The sequence below is a fragment of the Gobius niger genome (genome assembly GCF_951799975.1).
Source record: "Gobius niger genome assembly, chromosome: 8".
In the NCBI taxonomy this organism is placed as follows: Eukaryota; Metazoa; Chordata; class Actinopteri; order Gobiiformes; family Gobiidae; genus Gobius; species Gobius niger.
Window position 1 is genome coordinate 25,103,608 of NC_136859.1, and position 16,793 is coordinate 25,120,400.

The following is a 16,793-nucleotide window of genomic DNA, read 5'->3' on the forward strand; positions in this document are numbered from 1 at the left end:
TTAAATTGGTGGTGGAATATTCTACTTACATTGGGCCAATTGAAATTGCTAGTTTTAGGTAGTAGATAATAACTATTAGCATACCACATTAAACAGGAGGGCTGTTGGGATATTTGTGCTGGGAATAACAAATGTGGGACTTTAAAATAGGCATTAAGATGCTGTTGTATATTCTAAATAAATAATGATACTATATGTTGTCTCTGTGGCCCACAGGCATGAACAAAAAGTCAAGGGCTTCAGCCTGATTTAGTCTGTCACCATATTTGAAACCTACCTTCAAGTGCAAAATTATGTCAACCATTGTATATCAGCCTGGTTGTGTTCAGTTCTTATATCAATTATGAGGATATTTAGAAAGTCCAATACAGAACACTTTTTGCAACACTTTCAAGGGCCCCTACCCTGCTCTGGGCCCTGTACTCCCTTTACCCCCCCAAACCTCCCCATGCTTACTAGCTGACACAAGCCTCAACGTAAGCTACTGTACTTGTTAAATTATCACCACTGCAGTATTTGTAGACCAAATTAAATGACCCTGAGTGGGCTCTTCTGCTATGTGGAGAACATTAAATAAAGTCCACTACAGAGGAAGTTTCCCATTTCAAAATGTACCTACTGCATTAGCCCGCCATTAGCGCCCACCGCTGTTGGCCTGTCAAATCCTTCACCTGTTTGCATGACCATGAAACCAAAGCAAACACCTGGGCGCTCCCACAGGACCAGGCCCCTCTGCTTTAGATGCCATTAGCCTGCGCCCACTCCACGCACCCTCGGGCCAAAATGTCAGCGCGCCATGGTAACGAGGCGAGGAGCGTGAAATTCCCTGATTAGACTTGGGCTCCCAAATGAATACGGCCTTTGATTGATGATGAACCGGTGACCTCTGCAACACTCCCCTTAGGACGAGCTTATATATCTGCGAAAGTACAACCGTGAGAGTAAAGGAATCATGCATATTGTATAAGAAACAGTACAGTGGGTAACGTGGGGCTACGCAGGCCTCATGTAAAGTCTCAGCAGGTCATTTTCTGAGCCCCAAGAAGAAAGTAGACATATCTGGACTTGATTAACTTCGGACTGTATAAGGCTAGTCATGATCTGGGTTCATAATTGCCCATTAAAACATTTGCCACGCCAATTAAATTCATAAGACTTGAACTCGGTATCATATAAGCGGCATAAGGAAACGTACAGACACATAGCTGTATAACATCATTTTCTTGTGGGCCCCACATCAGATTTCCTCTCTGCACAAATGCCCCTCAGTTTGTGCAGTTTGCCTTTTTTTTGCGTCTATGATTTTGGAGGACAAAAGCGGCTCTGTGTTCACGCCAGCGTTTTCACAGCACCAACTTCTCAATGTGATTTGTAGGGCGATATGCAAGGCACTCGGAATACAAGGAAGGCAGACACTCTCCGGCGCACCAACTTATCTACGCCCTTCAAGGATAAGGGGGTATTTTAGGATCGGAATATGAATAAGCCACTGTAGGGAGTTTGTGAGGAGATCTTGACACGCATTTTCTGTTTTCTGAAAGATTCATGGAGAAGGAGATTATTATTTTGAGGTCAACGCTTGTAACTAAATGTGTTCTTTGTCAGCGTTTAGAGAGGCATATCTTCAGTGTATGTTCTGCATCTGTAATTTTAGTAGGAGTAGTAGTAGTAGTAGTAGTAGTAGTAGTTGTTGTTGTATCTCAGGTAATATAAGTGTGGCAGGATTCTCTGGTAAACAAAAGCCTGTAAGAGTCCAGTTTATTCCAATCAACTGGTACTAGAAGTAGAGGTGCTCATTGTAACAGAGTTGTAACAGAGTCATAGCCTGTACACTCAAGTTAGTTCGTTTTCAACTTGAGCAACGTCATTTTGAAGTAACTGCATACTATTGGTACTTTATTCTCACCCGAACACTTGATATGATAACCAACACTCGCGCATCAAAGCTTAGGCGATAGGAATTCCAATTATCCGATTAGTATCACCCAAGAAAAACCTCTCATTTCGCTGAAAAGGAATAGCACTGCACAATGTTCCCATTGACAAAAATGGCCCTATAATCAGATTGACAAATCAAGAAATTGAATTCATTGAGAGAGCAACAACGGCTGATAAATTAAATCCACATGTCTGGTGCAGAGGCATAATACACAAGTGCTATTTACAACTTGTCACATGTTTTACTGTTATAAAGAGGGACAGCTTTTGTTAGATGCTCTGATAAGAAATACAGATAAAAAAATCTGATTTGCTTTGCTTATGGTCAGTTTTGGACGTGAATGCATCCGCCAAAGGGAAGGTGCCAAAACCAAAGATGATATTCAAGACTGTTGACATAATGTACAACCCTGTTCTAACGCAGTGAATTAAGCTACAAAGTTAGTCATCCTCACACGACTCAAAATGTCCAAACTGCCACTAAAGTCTGACAACAAGCAGCCTGTGTAGAGCCTAAAATATGCAACATCTATCTACTCATTATCGCACAGTTTTTCTAATGGCAGCCCGATGTATTAAAACTCATTACCGCTCACTGGGTCTGACACTAATTCTCAGAGCAGGGACGCGCAGGCTGGAGATGCGCTGCTGCTGGCTGGTACACATAAGAACGCTTTATTTTGTTCTTTTTGGAGCAGTGGAAAAGGATGGAGGTGCGTGTGTGTGTGAGGCTCATTAGGGAGAGCCATATGGTGGAAGTTGCAGCACATTATCACAGAGCACTCACTGTTGTTCATATTTGTTCACAGCTTCCACACAAACTCAGCAATTGACTGTCACAACAATGCGAGTATGGCTTATTATTTTAATTTCACTCATCGCCAGTGAAGCAGATACTAAGTTGAATTACAGAACATATGATAGGGGAAGTCGCTAGTTCTAAAAGCATTTACCAGAAGCCACTAAAGCATCTCATTTCTGTTTCCCTGGCTAAATCAATGTAGAAAAATAACTAAGGATTGGTAAAAGCATCTCAAACTGTGTTTATCTTGGATTTACATCGTGCTATACACACTCGTAGCTTCTCGAGGTGTTGCCTTGGGGCTGACTGATGAATTTGTGATTGTAACAAGGCCCTCTCCGGCCATCTCAAAATCTCTCCCTCACCCTACAAAGACTCAAACAAGGTGGGTCTCACCTGAAAACACAACAGCAGATGCAGCTTGAACCAAACCACCAGGCCCTACCCGATCTTGAACAATGAACAATGGAAGAGGGAGCACTTGGTGAGTCTCACTCCAAATTTTCTTAACACTCTTCCAGTTCCAGGGGAAGAGTTTATTAAGAGTATTATTGTTTGAATGAATCAAGAACAAGGTCTTTTTTCACAAATGCTACTTTTACAATAATATGAAACACAATACTCATTTTATTACACTAGCAGACAAAAAAAAAACAGTATGACCTTCATGCCCTGCCATCTATTACATAGTTTACTTACTATACATACTGTACATATTTTTGACTCCAATAGATACAAGGAGGACATTCAGACAAACACTGAAATCGCAAAATGCGGTTGACTCGACAAAGGTTATTCTAGGGCAGCGATAAAACACACACATCCATTGGAAGAGTCGATTTGTTTCAACATCTACATAATGACACAGTGCCTTTTGTAACCATGCGTAGATAGTGGAGTTGGTATGTCAGATTATAGTGACAGAGGATGGAGCTGCAGGGAGCGTGTTAGTGTTGGCGAATGACACACTCTGGTGCACTGAGAGAGAGGAGCGGGGAATGATAAAAAGTAGAGATGAAAAGCATGGAGCCCTGTAGCGCATTTTAATTTGTACTGCATCAGCCTACTCCCGGGTAATACTCAAAGACAAGCACTGCAAACGGGCTACACTTATCACAAGAGCGCTCGCTTCAGTGTGTGTTTAAAGTTTCCATTGTGATACAGTATAGTTAAGAACGTGAAGTACCAAGGCTGGAAACGTCCACGGGAAAGGGGGAAATGTATGTGTAATTGTGTATGGGAATAACGCATAAAAAGACATTGCGTAAAATGGTGGGGAAAGTGATAAAAGTTGGGACCTTTCTGCCATTGACTGAAGTAGCGTCGAAACTAGTGTTGTTGTCATACTTGCCCTTTGTAAGTCATTTTCACACTTTTTAAACAATCGGTTGTCCCAAAAAAATGGAACTTCATGACTTCATTGACATTCAACATTTTGGGGGGATGAGAGTAATTCGACACACTCCTCGACACTCTCCTTCCCCGCAAGGATAAGATGAATAGTAAGCCCACTTTACTGGCAGCCGCTGGATCCTGTGCTTATGAGAGACAGAGAGAAAGAGTAAAACCAGCTGATCTGACTGAAGGCTCTCCACTTCTCAAGGCTACGCCCGCGGTTATCCTCCGTCTGCCCCTCTCTCCACTGATCCCCCCGAAGGCTCGCAGCGGGAACGTGCTTCAAATCACTTTGTCCTCCAGCTCCAAAAAGTTTCTGACAGGTCGTTTGGTGGACCGCACAAATCCGTTCTTTCCTCCCGTCGAGTCCCAAAAAAAAAAAAATCCTCCTTTCTCTTGTGTTGACTTTGGAAGTTTTGGACACAGTGGTGAAAGGCCTAAGGGACACAAGCTTTGAGTTTTTAACAGACAGATTTGACGCTTCGCTCCGTGAAAAAAAAAAGCTCGGTATGTGTGCAGAGTGTGATAGATGGCTCGTACCTTCACAGTGTATAAATGATTCACTGCTGTATAGGACTTACCGACATCGATTACAATAAGTCATTAGAATTTAGGGATCAGTGGTCACTACATCACACCTATACACCAGTTTGAAGCGCTTTGGGCAGCATGTGTAATGTGAAAGGCGCTTCCGTTCTACTCCAAGCTATCTGTCTCAGAGGCATGTTGGCTGTGTGGCCGGCAGTCTGGACTAGCTTTGTGTGTACACTAGCCGTGTTTCCCTCCTGTCTGTGTGGAGTGGCTGCAGGTGAACCGGTTTGGTCCTATAACCCAAAGCCATTCAATAGCCTTTAGTCCTGACCAAATCCAGCTCAATGTTTGAACATGGGTTCTCCTGCGCTGCACTGTGCTTGCTGGTGAATGCGGACATTGTAGACTGTATGTTTGTGTGTATTTGGATGGTCGGACACATTCTATATTGTATTAAAGCAGTACTAAGTAACTTGGTTATGTTAATAAATCCTTTTCGTGTTTATGGGATGATCATCTCCCCCTGGTGTCTCTGGACAGAAAACCACACTTACAGCTTTCCCTGCTTCGACCTGGAGGCCCCAATACACACTAATGGAGCCACGAAGAAGAAGCTAACAGGCTAACGGGCAAAGCTAACTGCAGTCTAGCGCCACTTAACCTGTATTTACAACCAAGTTTGAGTGAAAAAATCTCCATTGTGTAATTGGATGTACAATATCTCTCTCTCCCTTTGTCTTTTAGTATTTACTCTCACGCACAATTAATGAGTCAGAAATTGAAACATGCTATGACAACTGCAGTGGCGCTTATGGCCTCTAGGGGCATGAGCTACTTAGTTCTGCTTTAACTCAGGGACTGCAGATAGAAAGATGTTTATTTGCACATTGTCCCTGTTAAAACTAATAAACTAAACTAAACAAAGACTGCTCCTTACAGTCTGCCCCAGGCGTCGAAGGATGGGTCAAAGGCAGAGGACAAATTATGCACAAATTGTTACACAATAGGCAGAATGGTTTATGGAGGTTTTAGGCCAAGGGCACAAGAGAAAAATGCAAGGTACAGTATGTGTCTTAAGCATCCCAATTTCCTTCCTAAAGAACTCTGTGTAAAACTGTACAGTGCCCAGAATTCATGTACACGTATGCTTTTCTCATCCGAAAGGTTGTACATTTTGGGCCCAACCTGGCCGTGGTAGAGCAGTCTTCTTTTAAAACTTACAGTAGATTTGCTTGAACGGATGTGCATTTCTGTCTGGCCTGAGATAAACAGCGGCGAGTCTACCTCTGCTGCTCCGGTCCTTATCTACAAAGTGACACAGGGAGCACTGGAGCAGAGCTGTGAGGCTCCGGGCTCAAAACAACTGCACCTGTTGTGTGTGAAGCTCGGCCAGGGGGGACTAACATCAACACAACGGGACTGGACTACAACCAGGAAGTGCAAGGTATAGCTTTATGGAACAACGCGATTTATCCATGGACATTTGAAAAAAGGCAGAGGTTTTAACTGATTTCACTTTGTCTATAACTTTATCCAAGCAACATTCTGTCTTTTATTCAGGATCTGCTCACTTAAATGTACCTGTTGTACATTAACCGAGTCTCTAAACATCTTGGTTCTTGACCTTTTATCTGGTCCTGATGTGGTCCTCCATATACTTGACTGCATTACATACACTGATAAGCCCAGTGTGCATTTATAAGCAGTGCCCTGTGCATCTCCACTGTTTTGTTTGTGGGCAAGCAGGGCTGTGCAGACGTGGATGCTGTGCGCTCTCAGTCAGAATACATAACAAAGCATAAAACATTGATTCAATCAGGGAGCAACAAGCAACATGAAAGAGGCAAATCAACAGCACTCGCTTCATACAAACAAGAAGAAACGTCTTCGGAGGCTCAGAGTGTTGCCGTTGCACGAACGCAGAATTTGAATAGATACTGAAAATTATGATAAAAAAAAAAAATTGCGTTGCGTTCGAATTTGGAATTGTGTGTGAAGTCTGCTGCGGCTTGAAGGCACATGAAAGTTTCTTCAACTCTTTGTTTCAGCTCTTTTTTTCATTTTTTTTTTCAATAAAAATCTTCAGAGGTTAGAAGAGACCAAAGCACGTCTGCACTGATGTTGATACCGTGACTCCTTTCTTGTTTTTTTGTCGACGTAGAGTTGGATTAAACCATTTGGACAGAAGAAAGCTAATTAAAAACAACTTAAACTGGTATGTCCGTTACAAAAATACATTTACTTTCCCTGTCACTCAGCTGCTCCCTCTTTTTTGGTTTAAAACAAATACTAGTTCTCTGAGATGACGCTCGTTCTAATACTTGTTCTTGTGATTGATCGTTGATAATGTGTTTGCGCTTTTCCTGTGATGCTGAATATCAAGACAAAGTAAAACCATCCATTTCGAGTATCTTAAAAATAGTTTTTTTTTTTACAATGTGTCTGGATCCCGACTCCAGTTTGAGAAATCACAACAGAGCGAGTGGATTGACAGGGGGAGTCGTTGCCGGTGTGAACCCTGCCGTTGCGTCAGCTAATCTTGTGAATAATGCAGAATCATGAATAAACATCGAGCGAGCCGCACAGTAAAGGAGACCTGGCTTTTTTTTTTTTCCTACTCTCCCTCCATCTTCCCGCCTTTTCTCTTTTCCACAAAAAAAAAAAACCCTCCTTCCTTCCCAGGCCGAATCAAACACTCCCACCGCCGTTTCCACCGCTCCTCTGTCACTCTCTCCCTCTCTGTGCCTTTTCTTTGGCCGTGTCCGTGCGCTGACACACATTGTAGTGGTGCACTGTTGAGGCAGACGAGTCAGGGCCGGCCCTATATGAGCTCAATAGCCGCCCGGTTCTCCCCTCAAAGCCCCTCTTCCAGCCAGCACAAAGCCTGCCCACTGGGAATAGGCCCCACAAAAGCCAAGGGGCTGCTCTCTTCTTTTGCTCTGCTGCGTCTGAAGCGTCCTGCCCGCTCCACCTCCTATAAATAATACAACGAGCCACAACAAAAAGGAGAAGGAAGAAGAAGAAGAAGGACAAAAAAAAAAAACTCACACCGCCTTGGTCCATGCAAGACCCTGGTCCGAACTTTCCTTTATCCCCCATTCTCTCACAACCCCCCTCCCCCCCTGTCCCGCACTGGGGCTAGAGCTGCACCAAACACAAGCATATACGCAGGTGACCACAACAATCGATAGCTCACAGTTTGTGTAACGTTCAGCATGTTCAAATCAGCAAGTACAAATGAGAAATGAATTGATGTACACAAATATTATTTACTCAGGTGTAGTAGGAAATATGTATATAAACTTCTATAAACTGGTGTGGATCAGCCAATGCCATCTTTTTTATGTCACAGATATATAAACCTTTCAAGATAGATGAAAGATAAGTTTTAGGAACACCAAAAACGGGTCAAACAAGTGAACCTGCTACCTCTTCTGTGGCTCCTGGACAAAGGGTTCATTCTGAATGCAGCAGCTGAGGACAAAGTGTCTCAGTGGGGTGACTTCCACTGCGCTTTGCCTCCATCACATCGACAAGCACCAATCAGAAATATCTTGTCTTTTGTATGTTTGCTGATCTTCACTTACTAATCCATAATGTATTTTTTGTCAACAAGAACCTCATTTTTTGTTTTAGCTTTTCAGCACTTCCCTACGCACCGACCACCAACAGATGAAGACAGATTGTTCGGGGAAGACACAGCATTATCAAAGTTGTAGATTTGCAGTTGAAAAAGTGGCCCGCTTTCCTTTGCACCTGTCACTTATTATGTATCTAATCTTCACATCGCAGAGCAGAGTCCATCATTACTCCGACTATTATCTCCGGCCTGACCTCTGCTCCTCTTATTACATGCAAATAGGCCCGCTTTATGCGCCCGCAGAATGAGAGCCCACTCTTGGAGAAAGGGGCGCCCTGGCAGCGCACTCAAAGACATTTCTCCATCTATTACCCTTTGTCTGTGTCAATGCAGATCTCAGGTCGTCCGCGTTCAAAGGAGACTGTGGCGGAGGATTGGATGCAAATAATTAAGAGAGTTTGTAGTATGCACTTAAAAACATGTAGTTTACGGACAAGGGTTTGGCCCTTGAATAGGCCATTAGAAGGGACTATAAGTTAAATTAGCTCTGCAGTAGTTTTGAACCAGTTGTGCTTTACAAATCTAAGAACAAATGATGGAATAGTTTAGCTAAAGTGTGTTAAAATCTCTCAAACAACAATAAATACTATGACAAAGTTATACCACATTTTACTTTGTTTTCAGTGTGAGTGTGGTTACAATCTAAAATGTACATGCTCAATCTTTCATTGTTTGTAACCAAAGGTCAGACAAAGGGCCTTTAACATGGCTAATGTGCAAAATGTGCACAAAATAAAATACAAACACAGTGGCCGATTTTATTTTATAAGGCTACTTAAGGTATTTGTATCGTAGTTTCTGACCCAGCCTTGATTAGTTGCTGACCACTAGCAATAGCATAGCCACGGCCTTTTGAATACGTTTGCATACTTTTGTGGAGGTTAAATGTAGTTCAGTGATTGAATTTTCCAGGTGCTTTGCTACAAAATGAGGCGATGCCCATATTCACTTTTATTTATTTGGTGAAAGTTGTGATTTTAAAGCAGTGAGAGCCAAAACTGGCATTGGGTCAGTATTGGATATTTGTAGGCGATACCCGACAATGTATTTTTTCTAGTATCGGCTCCAGTATCGCTTTAGATTAAGGTGTGAGGTGTGAATAAGCATTAGTAATCATTTTAGGGTTAGGGTAAGGGTTGGCTATGAATAAGTATATTATTAATGGCCTATGAGCATGTTAACATATAAAAGTATAATAAGCAGTGCATTAATACTTTACAAGCATATTATTAATGCTTATTAATACCTTATTAATACTTAATAAGCATACCTTAAAGGGACTATATGGAGTTTAAAAATTTAAATCCTGCACTGTTAGTCAAAAAGTTGTTAATTCTTAATATAAAACCGGCACCGATATCCGATACCAGTATGGGATCGGTGCATCCCTACTATACAAGATTTAAGTCTTCATTGGTAGGAAGGGGACAGCCCACTATAACATTTGGTTGAGTCACCTTTGCAAATGACATCTAATAATGCTCGTATTTATCCCCGGATCGTTAATGTTTAGTGTCATTGTAACCGACTGAAATAGAACTACAAACACCAATCTTTTCGTCTGAGTAGCCTGCCTGCATTTGCACATTTTCACATTTTTATTAACGCGCTAAAATCGGCTGACAACAGACAGAAACAGAATTTCAAAAAGTCCTTCCAAAAGAAGCCAAACAAATCCTCCCAACTTTTAAGCACTGTAGCGCGACGCGCTCCAAAGCGAACGAAAGCAACTGCCAAAGTTCTACAGTTTCCCCCCCCCAAAAAAACAGTTTTCATTCCCATCTCTCTTTCTCTACTCGTCTCTCTCTGCTGTTGCTTTGTTTGTCACGCCTCATTTTGCGCTTGTGTAACTCTTGTGCTCGTGCTGCTGCTGTGGTGCGGTGTTGTGTCGGCACGGTAACAAGAGGCTCTACCTGTCAGGCGGTCGGGAGCAGGATGCCGCCTCGGGTCAGTGTTTGGTGCCGGAGGGGGCCTTGCCGTGACTGTTCCTCCTGGCACACACTTGGATGCTGTCCCCGCTCTCCGTCTGCAGCTTGACATTTGGTACGGTGAAGATAGAAGACACTGCAAGGCAAAAAAAAAGAAAAGATGCCGGATGATGAAACCGAATATATTCAAAAAATAGGCTTTTCCGAGTGAGTTGATAGATAGAGATGCTTGTTAAATGAGTGGTACTGTTGGGAGGCTTATTTGCAGCAGAGTGAAGATATTGTATCATGTTGCGTCATTGCCCTATCACTGGCATGCAACAGGTGGAACAGGAATACACATCACGAGCAATTCCACAAGACGGATCATTGAAAACACTCGCTTTTATCTGGTTACTTTAGTTGTAAGGGGAAAAATACGACATGAAACAACCACTGTGGAGATTTAAATGTGGCGAATAAACGCAACCCACTACACTCACAGCTGGACAGAGAAAATGACAAGTTTGCGAACAGAACCGCTTTTCCGAGCAATTTATCTGGGTAACCAAAACAAAATATCCAAATAAAAGGGCCGGGGAAGGGAATGCAGAGAAGTATCAAGCTTTATTTTGAGTTGCTGTCCTTGAAGTGTCCTTGAAAGTTGTGAGGTGGAAGAAATGCAGATATACGTTTACAGAGACATTGTTGGCTCACTTTTGGAACATTTACAGTCCGGGAAAATCAAGTAACCAAACCAAATTGTTTAGAATGTGTCTATTTCTGTGAAGCTCCAAAAACGGGGAACTTAAATGAATCGGACTAAAGCTGCAAATCACTGTCCATTTCTATTCAAAGCTCGTCCCTTTCTTCCACGGAGCTGTGCTATCTAAACACTGCCTATTGTTCTCTTACAAACCCATGAATCCGTAGAGAACTTTTTATTTTTGCCCGAGACCTCTCCGCTGCTCACTCCCTCGCTGTCGGACGCCCACATACTCACTCAAATCAAATTAAAAAATGTCACAATCCGATCCGTGCAGTAACAGCGACCTCAGGAGTCCCTTTGTCTTCTATAATTCTGCCATTGTGCCGGGTAATCTGGCCCGCTATTGTGCGTATTAATCCATAACACACCGGAGAATAGGGCGCACAGTCGGCCGCACAAAACATACTGTTAATCTGAGCCGGGATTGGGACGCTCCTCAATGACTTCATCAGGGTTGACATTTTCCTAGGCCTTAGAGTATATTTATAGGGGATCAAACTAGGCCCAGTATTAACAATGTAGGTCTTAGCGATGAAGGCTATCATCGAGCATCTTGTGCCAAACTGTAGTAAGTGATAGGATAAATGAAAAGGGCAAAAACACAAGAGGAAGCTACTGTATATAAGGAGCTACTCGCTAGAATGTTTATGATCAGGAAGACAGGACAAGACCAATGACAGTTATTACTAGTTATTATACATTTATATGATGCTGTTGAACACGCTTTGCACTTTGTTCCTGATTTAATTTTATCTTTCAATCCTTATAACTGTAAAATATAAATGACAGATGTCTAAAACTATCCTGAGTGTTATTTTGATTATTGCAAGTGCATGACTAACGGAAAGACTTTTATTTCATGGACAGGATTGTTTATAATTTGGCACAGTTATCCATACCAACCTAGTACCTCCAAACCATTGACTAACAGCTTATATAGCACAGTACATTGTGGATTTGTATCTTCTTCTTTTTTTCTTCTTCTTCTTCTTTCTTTTTATTTTGGTGTTTTGCTATTTTCACTAACCTGATTTACATTTGTGGAAATCCATTCCTTATTCCTATAAAGTAGTATGTAGTTATTGAAAGTGTAACATATAATGCTAGTCAACCTGTCCGTGTTCATATTCCTCGTCCGCCGCTATTCATGAACCTGTGTTTAATTGAATGGTGAGGGGTGGTAACATGTCTCTGCTCCTGACTCAGCAGGGTGCTGTTTGCATAAACCGCTGCCAAATCCTCACCGAGCGTTAATTAGCCACATCTTCATCGACCGTCCAATCCTCATCAGCATAATTTTGTCATACACACACACATGCGCAAGTCCCATTTACTGTGGTGTTTATCCGCCGCTTTCCTGATTTTGCACAACGATTTTGATTCCACGCAGCTGCTTTGAGCTTGATAAAGGCACAGAGGGAAAGACAGACGGAGGTATGAACTTAACAAAAATCAAATTGAGTCCTCGCTGCCTCGTCTAATGACCGCTCCCTCGTTCACACACACGTGACAACCTGCTGAGCGCTGATAAAAGGATTAATAAGACTGAAAAATCCTGATCGCGAGGAATTAAGAGCAAGATTGTACTACTAAAATTGTAGCCGAGGCAGAGGCAGGTTAGAAAAGGAGGTCTTTATGTAGGGCTGATGAATACAAGCTTAAAGGATTGAGGATGTATATGGAAGTGTAACCTGTCAGTAATATAGGGACTCACTCACCGCTGGCACACAACCATAACCTCATTCTCGAGGATTAATTGAAATGTTGCAGAGGCTTGGCGTTTGCACATAATACTTGTGGTTTTATGAAGTAGGATCATACATGGTAGCTGCTGTCACAGTAATGTATTAAGTGTTGTACATTCATGTAACATTATTCTAGCTCTGGGGGTACATTAGGTGCAAATGTATTCACACACATCTACACGTAAGAGTACAGATATTAGGAGAAATGTGGATGAATTGACGTGGCTCAAGGAAAAAGTACCCTATGAGCAAGATATTTTTGTTGTATAACTTGTTTGTCTTAAAAAGTAGTAACATGAATTTTACCAAAATAAATCATTTTTGTAGTTCCTCTTGGGGTAATACAAGTGTTAATGGGATGATTGGGGGCTCTTTCATCTCCCCCTGGTGGTGAAAACCACAATTGCAACTTTCTCTGCACTGGGTCCGAGGTGCAATACACACTAATGGAATCATGAAGAAGAAGCTAACAGGCTAACAGGCAAAGCTAACTGCAGGCTAGCGCCACTTTAGCACTATTTACAGCCGAGTTTGAGTGAAATATATATATATATATATATATATATCTCCATTGTATAATTGGGTTGTGGCACAATGTGCAATATCCCTCTCTACCTTTGTCTTTTCTGCCAGTGTAGTATTTACTCTCACGGACAATTAATGAGTAAATAAAAATGCAACTTGACACGACGCCTGCAGTGGCGCTTATGGCCTCGAGGGGCATGAGTTACTTAGTTCTGCTTTAAAATAATGTGTGTATTTAGAAAATACCCTTGGTTTTAACATTTTGTAAAATGAAGTTATACAACACGCCAGCAGAGGTTGCCAGTTACCACAGCAGCAGTGCAAAAACAAATCTGGGGAGATATACATTGGCAAACAGCACAAGGAATAGAGTGTGGCCATGGACAGGACCAGACAAGGATCAGGATAAGTTTGGTGAAGGTGTCAAGAGTGCGGAATATGCAGGGTTACTGAAACATGTGCGAATAACATGAAATTACGTAATCCGACATGATGATCCGAGATAAGGAAACGACATAACATGGTAGTCCAAAAAGTTATAGGTTCTTTAATTCTGTAATTTGCCGACAAGGCCCCAGTTATTTGAAAGCACTTGTATTCTAGCATAATTCAAAGGAGCCTACAACTTTTTTTGTGTGTGTATATATGCAACAAGTTCCAATAAGTAATGAGATGTTAGAGCTAGTCTGTGGTGTCTTTTCTGCTGACCCATATTCAGTGTGCAGATGCTCTGGGCTAATAACAGTGAATCCAATGGAGAATCAAACGGAGCGTGTTAGAGGGGCCAGCAGAGGTCCGGCTGGGCTTACTGTCCCACAGGCGGCTATATAATAACACTGAGCCTCAGTATGAGCAAAACAACCCCAGGACTGCTGTGCTCAGACAGGAGAGGAGCGTCAGGGAGAGCCAGCGGAGCACGGGGAGCAACCAGAAATAGAAATAAAACAAAGACTGATGAGATGATTAAATCGAAATGAAACCACTTTCTGCTCACAATGACACATCCATTCGTGTTGTTGTGTGTGTATTGGATTTGAGCATAACTGCAATGGTTGTGTCATGGCACAAAACACAACTCCAAGTATAATTTTGATCAAGGAGCAAGAATGTAATGTGTTTTTTTCTTTCTAGATTTTTCCTAAATACCCCCTTTAAAAAAAAGTGTGTGCGTTTGCTGAAATGTCTTTAAGGCAGTGTGGTTGTGATACGTACTGTCTTGCAGCTCCCAGAGCCGCGGGGGGAGGTTGCTGAAATACTCGTGATGCAGTGCAGCCTGAGCCGACAGACGGTTCTTTGGGAAGCACTGGAGGAACCTGGAGGCCAACTCCTCAGCGTGGTCCACATACCCCAACCTGCGAACGCAGACAGACACAATTACAGAAAACCTTATTGACATATATACTTTTGGCGATCACACTCCGGCAGCGGACAATGATACAACAGCAAGGTTAGTATGGATGGGCAGGTTAGCGTTAGGGATGTCTTTTCCCGGGGCCTGGACACTGGTAATTGTATGGGAGACCAGTGAAGGATGCAGCAGAGAGAAGCTGTGGATAGAGGGGGCGGAGAAGGGGTGGAGGTGAATTGCAGCACAGCTAGGAAGTGGACAAGCCATGGATGCTGGAGGCTTAAAAGCAGAACCAAGGGCAATGAAGGACAAAAGTGTGGCTGAGGTGGAGGAGACGCGATCATTGGCTGGAGGTTATTGATGCTGAAATTACTCTCCCTGGTTGAATTTAGACCTCGGCTTCACATAGTAAGATTTCGGAAGTTCCACATTTCCACAGTTTTAAATAAACCGTCAGTGGTAGGACCTTGATTTCGTTGCCCAAAGTCACAACTATAGTATTGGCTAGGAAAAGTATGGTTTTACCTCTACCTGAATTAACAATAAAATATTAATATGTACTTCTGTCATCTCTAACTATCCAATAAAAAAAAGGCTTCCATTGAATACTTAACATTCTACAATCCACAAAGCTGCTGACAAAAACCCCAGCCTTTTAATTATGTCGTAGGTCTGCTGACTCGGGTGAAAAAAAGAAAAAAAATCGTACATGCAGAAATTCATATGACATACATGGTGTCCCGGTCGCAGGCACAAACAAAGCATCAAAGCTGGCATAAAAAACTGGTTGTGTGCATGTTTTCTCCACTCCTCACACGCTCACGAGTGCAAATGAGGAAGTGCAATGGGAGTCAGTGAACTCCTGAACCAACCTAATGACTGCAGGGGAAAGACAGTGAGGAGAAGTGACTGGATCCAGTCCGTAATTAGACATCAAGTGCATTAAATAAACATGATGTTATTGGGTTGGTGTCTCTGTTCCAGCGGGCTGCTCAGTGCTCGATTCCCTGATACAGCGGTTTGACAGCCACTCCCGGGGCTCGCAATAGGGATCTGAACTAGACTTGTGAGGCGAGGAGACGGGATCAACACGACAGAGGAAAGAGGAGAGATAATGAAGTCCGTCAGGGCCTGTAAGTCTTGTCTCGGTCTCACAAGGATCCAACATTCAAGAGAAAACGGCACTGTGAAACTACAGATACTATAGGGTCAGAGTGTATGTGGAGATTAGCATTTCAATGGAGCAGATTAGCACAGGAGGCCATTGTGGAGGGGACCTTTGAGGTAGTAGATACAAATTAGGTGATTAAGTTTAGACATGGTTTGATAATTATTTTGACAAAGAAAATAAAAGCTTGGAATGTAGTTGGAAGTTTATTTTTTAACCTAAATGTGTTTTTCTTTTGTGTTTATTCCTCTGTCACATTGCCAGTATTATATAGTATATGTTCATTTCCAAGCTAAACACAAAGGTTTTAACATGGCAAATATCTTACTAGCTCTACAACATATCAAAGCTCCTTTGCCAGACCTGATGGTGCTCGGGTCTAAATACTGATACCCAATTACCTCTCAGCATTTACAACCCTCCAGACAGCTATTTGTAGTTAAGTTTTACGAAGAATGACTGGCAGCTTATGCCACCAATCATGGGCAATAGTCTGAAACAAAGAGACAACAAGTGTATCCACACAAAGGCAGCTGGAGCCAGCGCCAGATAACGCTAATTAATTGTCTCATGTTTTTATTACAAGCCTTTTTGTGGCTTCCTCTTGATGTCTCTTCAGTAAATTCATTTTCTCGGCACAACTGGAGCTGTAGTTGAGGGGGAAATGATGAAGTGTTGCTGTTAATCATATTGTACAAATGAAATATTTTAGATTTAATAACTGCGTGAATCTGCTCGCTGTCTCTATTTTCAGTGTTGTAGTGACAAACATATTCAAAATGTTTAACACAACAAAAGAGAGTTTTGTTTTATTTTTCTTCCCAGAAATATGCAAGAAAGTCTGTCCTCACTTCCCAAAGGATTAGGCACACGTGGTTCACCCCAAACGGAAATGCTGCAGCTGAAATCCCTCCTCTTATATGTTTCGTGTTGAAGTTACCTGTCACTGTTTCTTGAGCACATCTGACCAGGTGGACTGCTGACACCTGCATCCCTAAGTCTTTACATTACAAAAAAACCTGCAT

General features: G+C 42.3%; 1 protein-coding gene across 3 annotated transcripts in view; it reads right to left on the bottom strand.

Moving 5' to 3' along the window:
• cdk14 (cyclin dependent kinase 14) overlaps positions 1 to 16,793 on the bottom strand; it is a 173,468-nt gene that overhangs the window by 33,055 nt on the left and 123,620 nt on the right. For all 3 annotated transcript variants that reach the window (XM_079561406.1, XM_079561408.1, XM_079561407.1), the window contains 2 exons: positions 14,465 to 14,604; positions 10,220 to 10,370 (listed from right to left, as the gene is read on the bottom strand). In XM_079561406.1, the coding sequence (XP_079417532.1) occupies positions 10,255 to 10,370; positions 14,465 to 14,604 (256 nt within the window). In that variant the 3' untranslated portion in view covers positions 10,220 to 10,254. The remainder of the gene's footprint in view (positions 1 to 10,219; positions 10,371 to 14,464; positions 14,605 to 16,793) is intronic.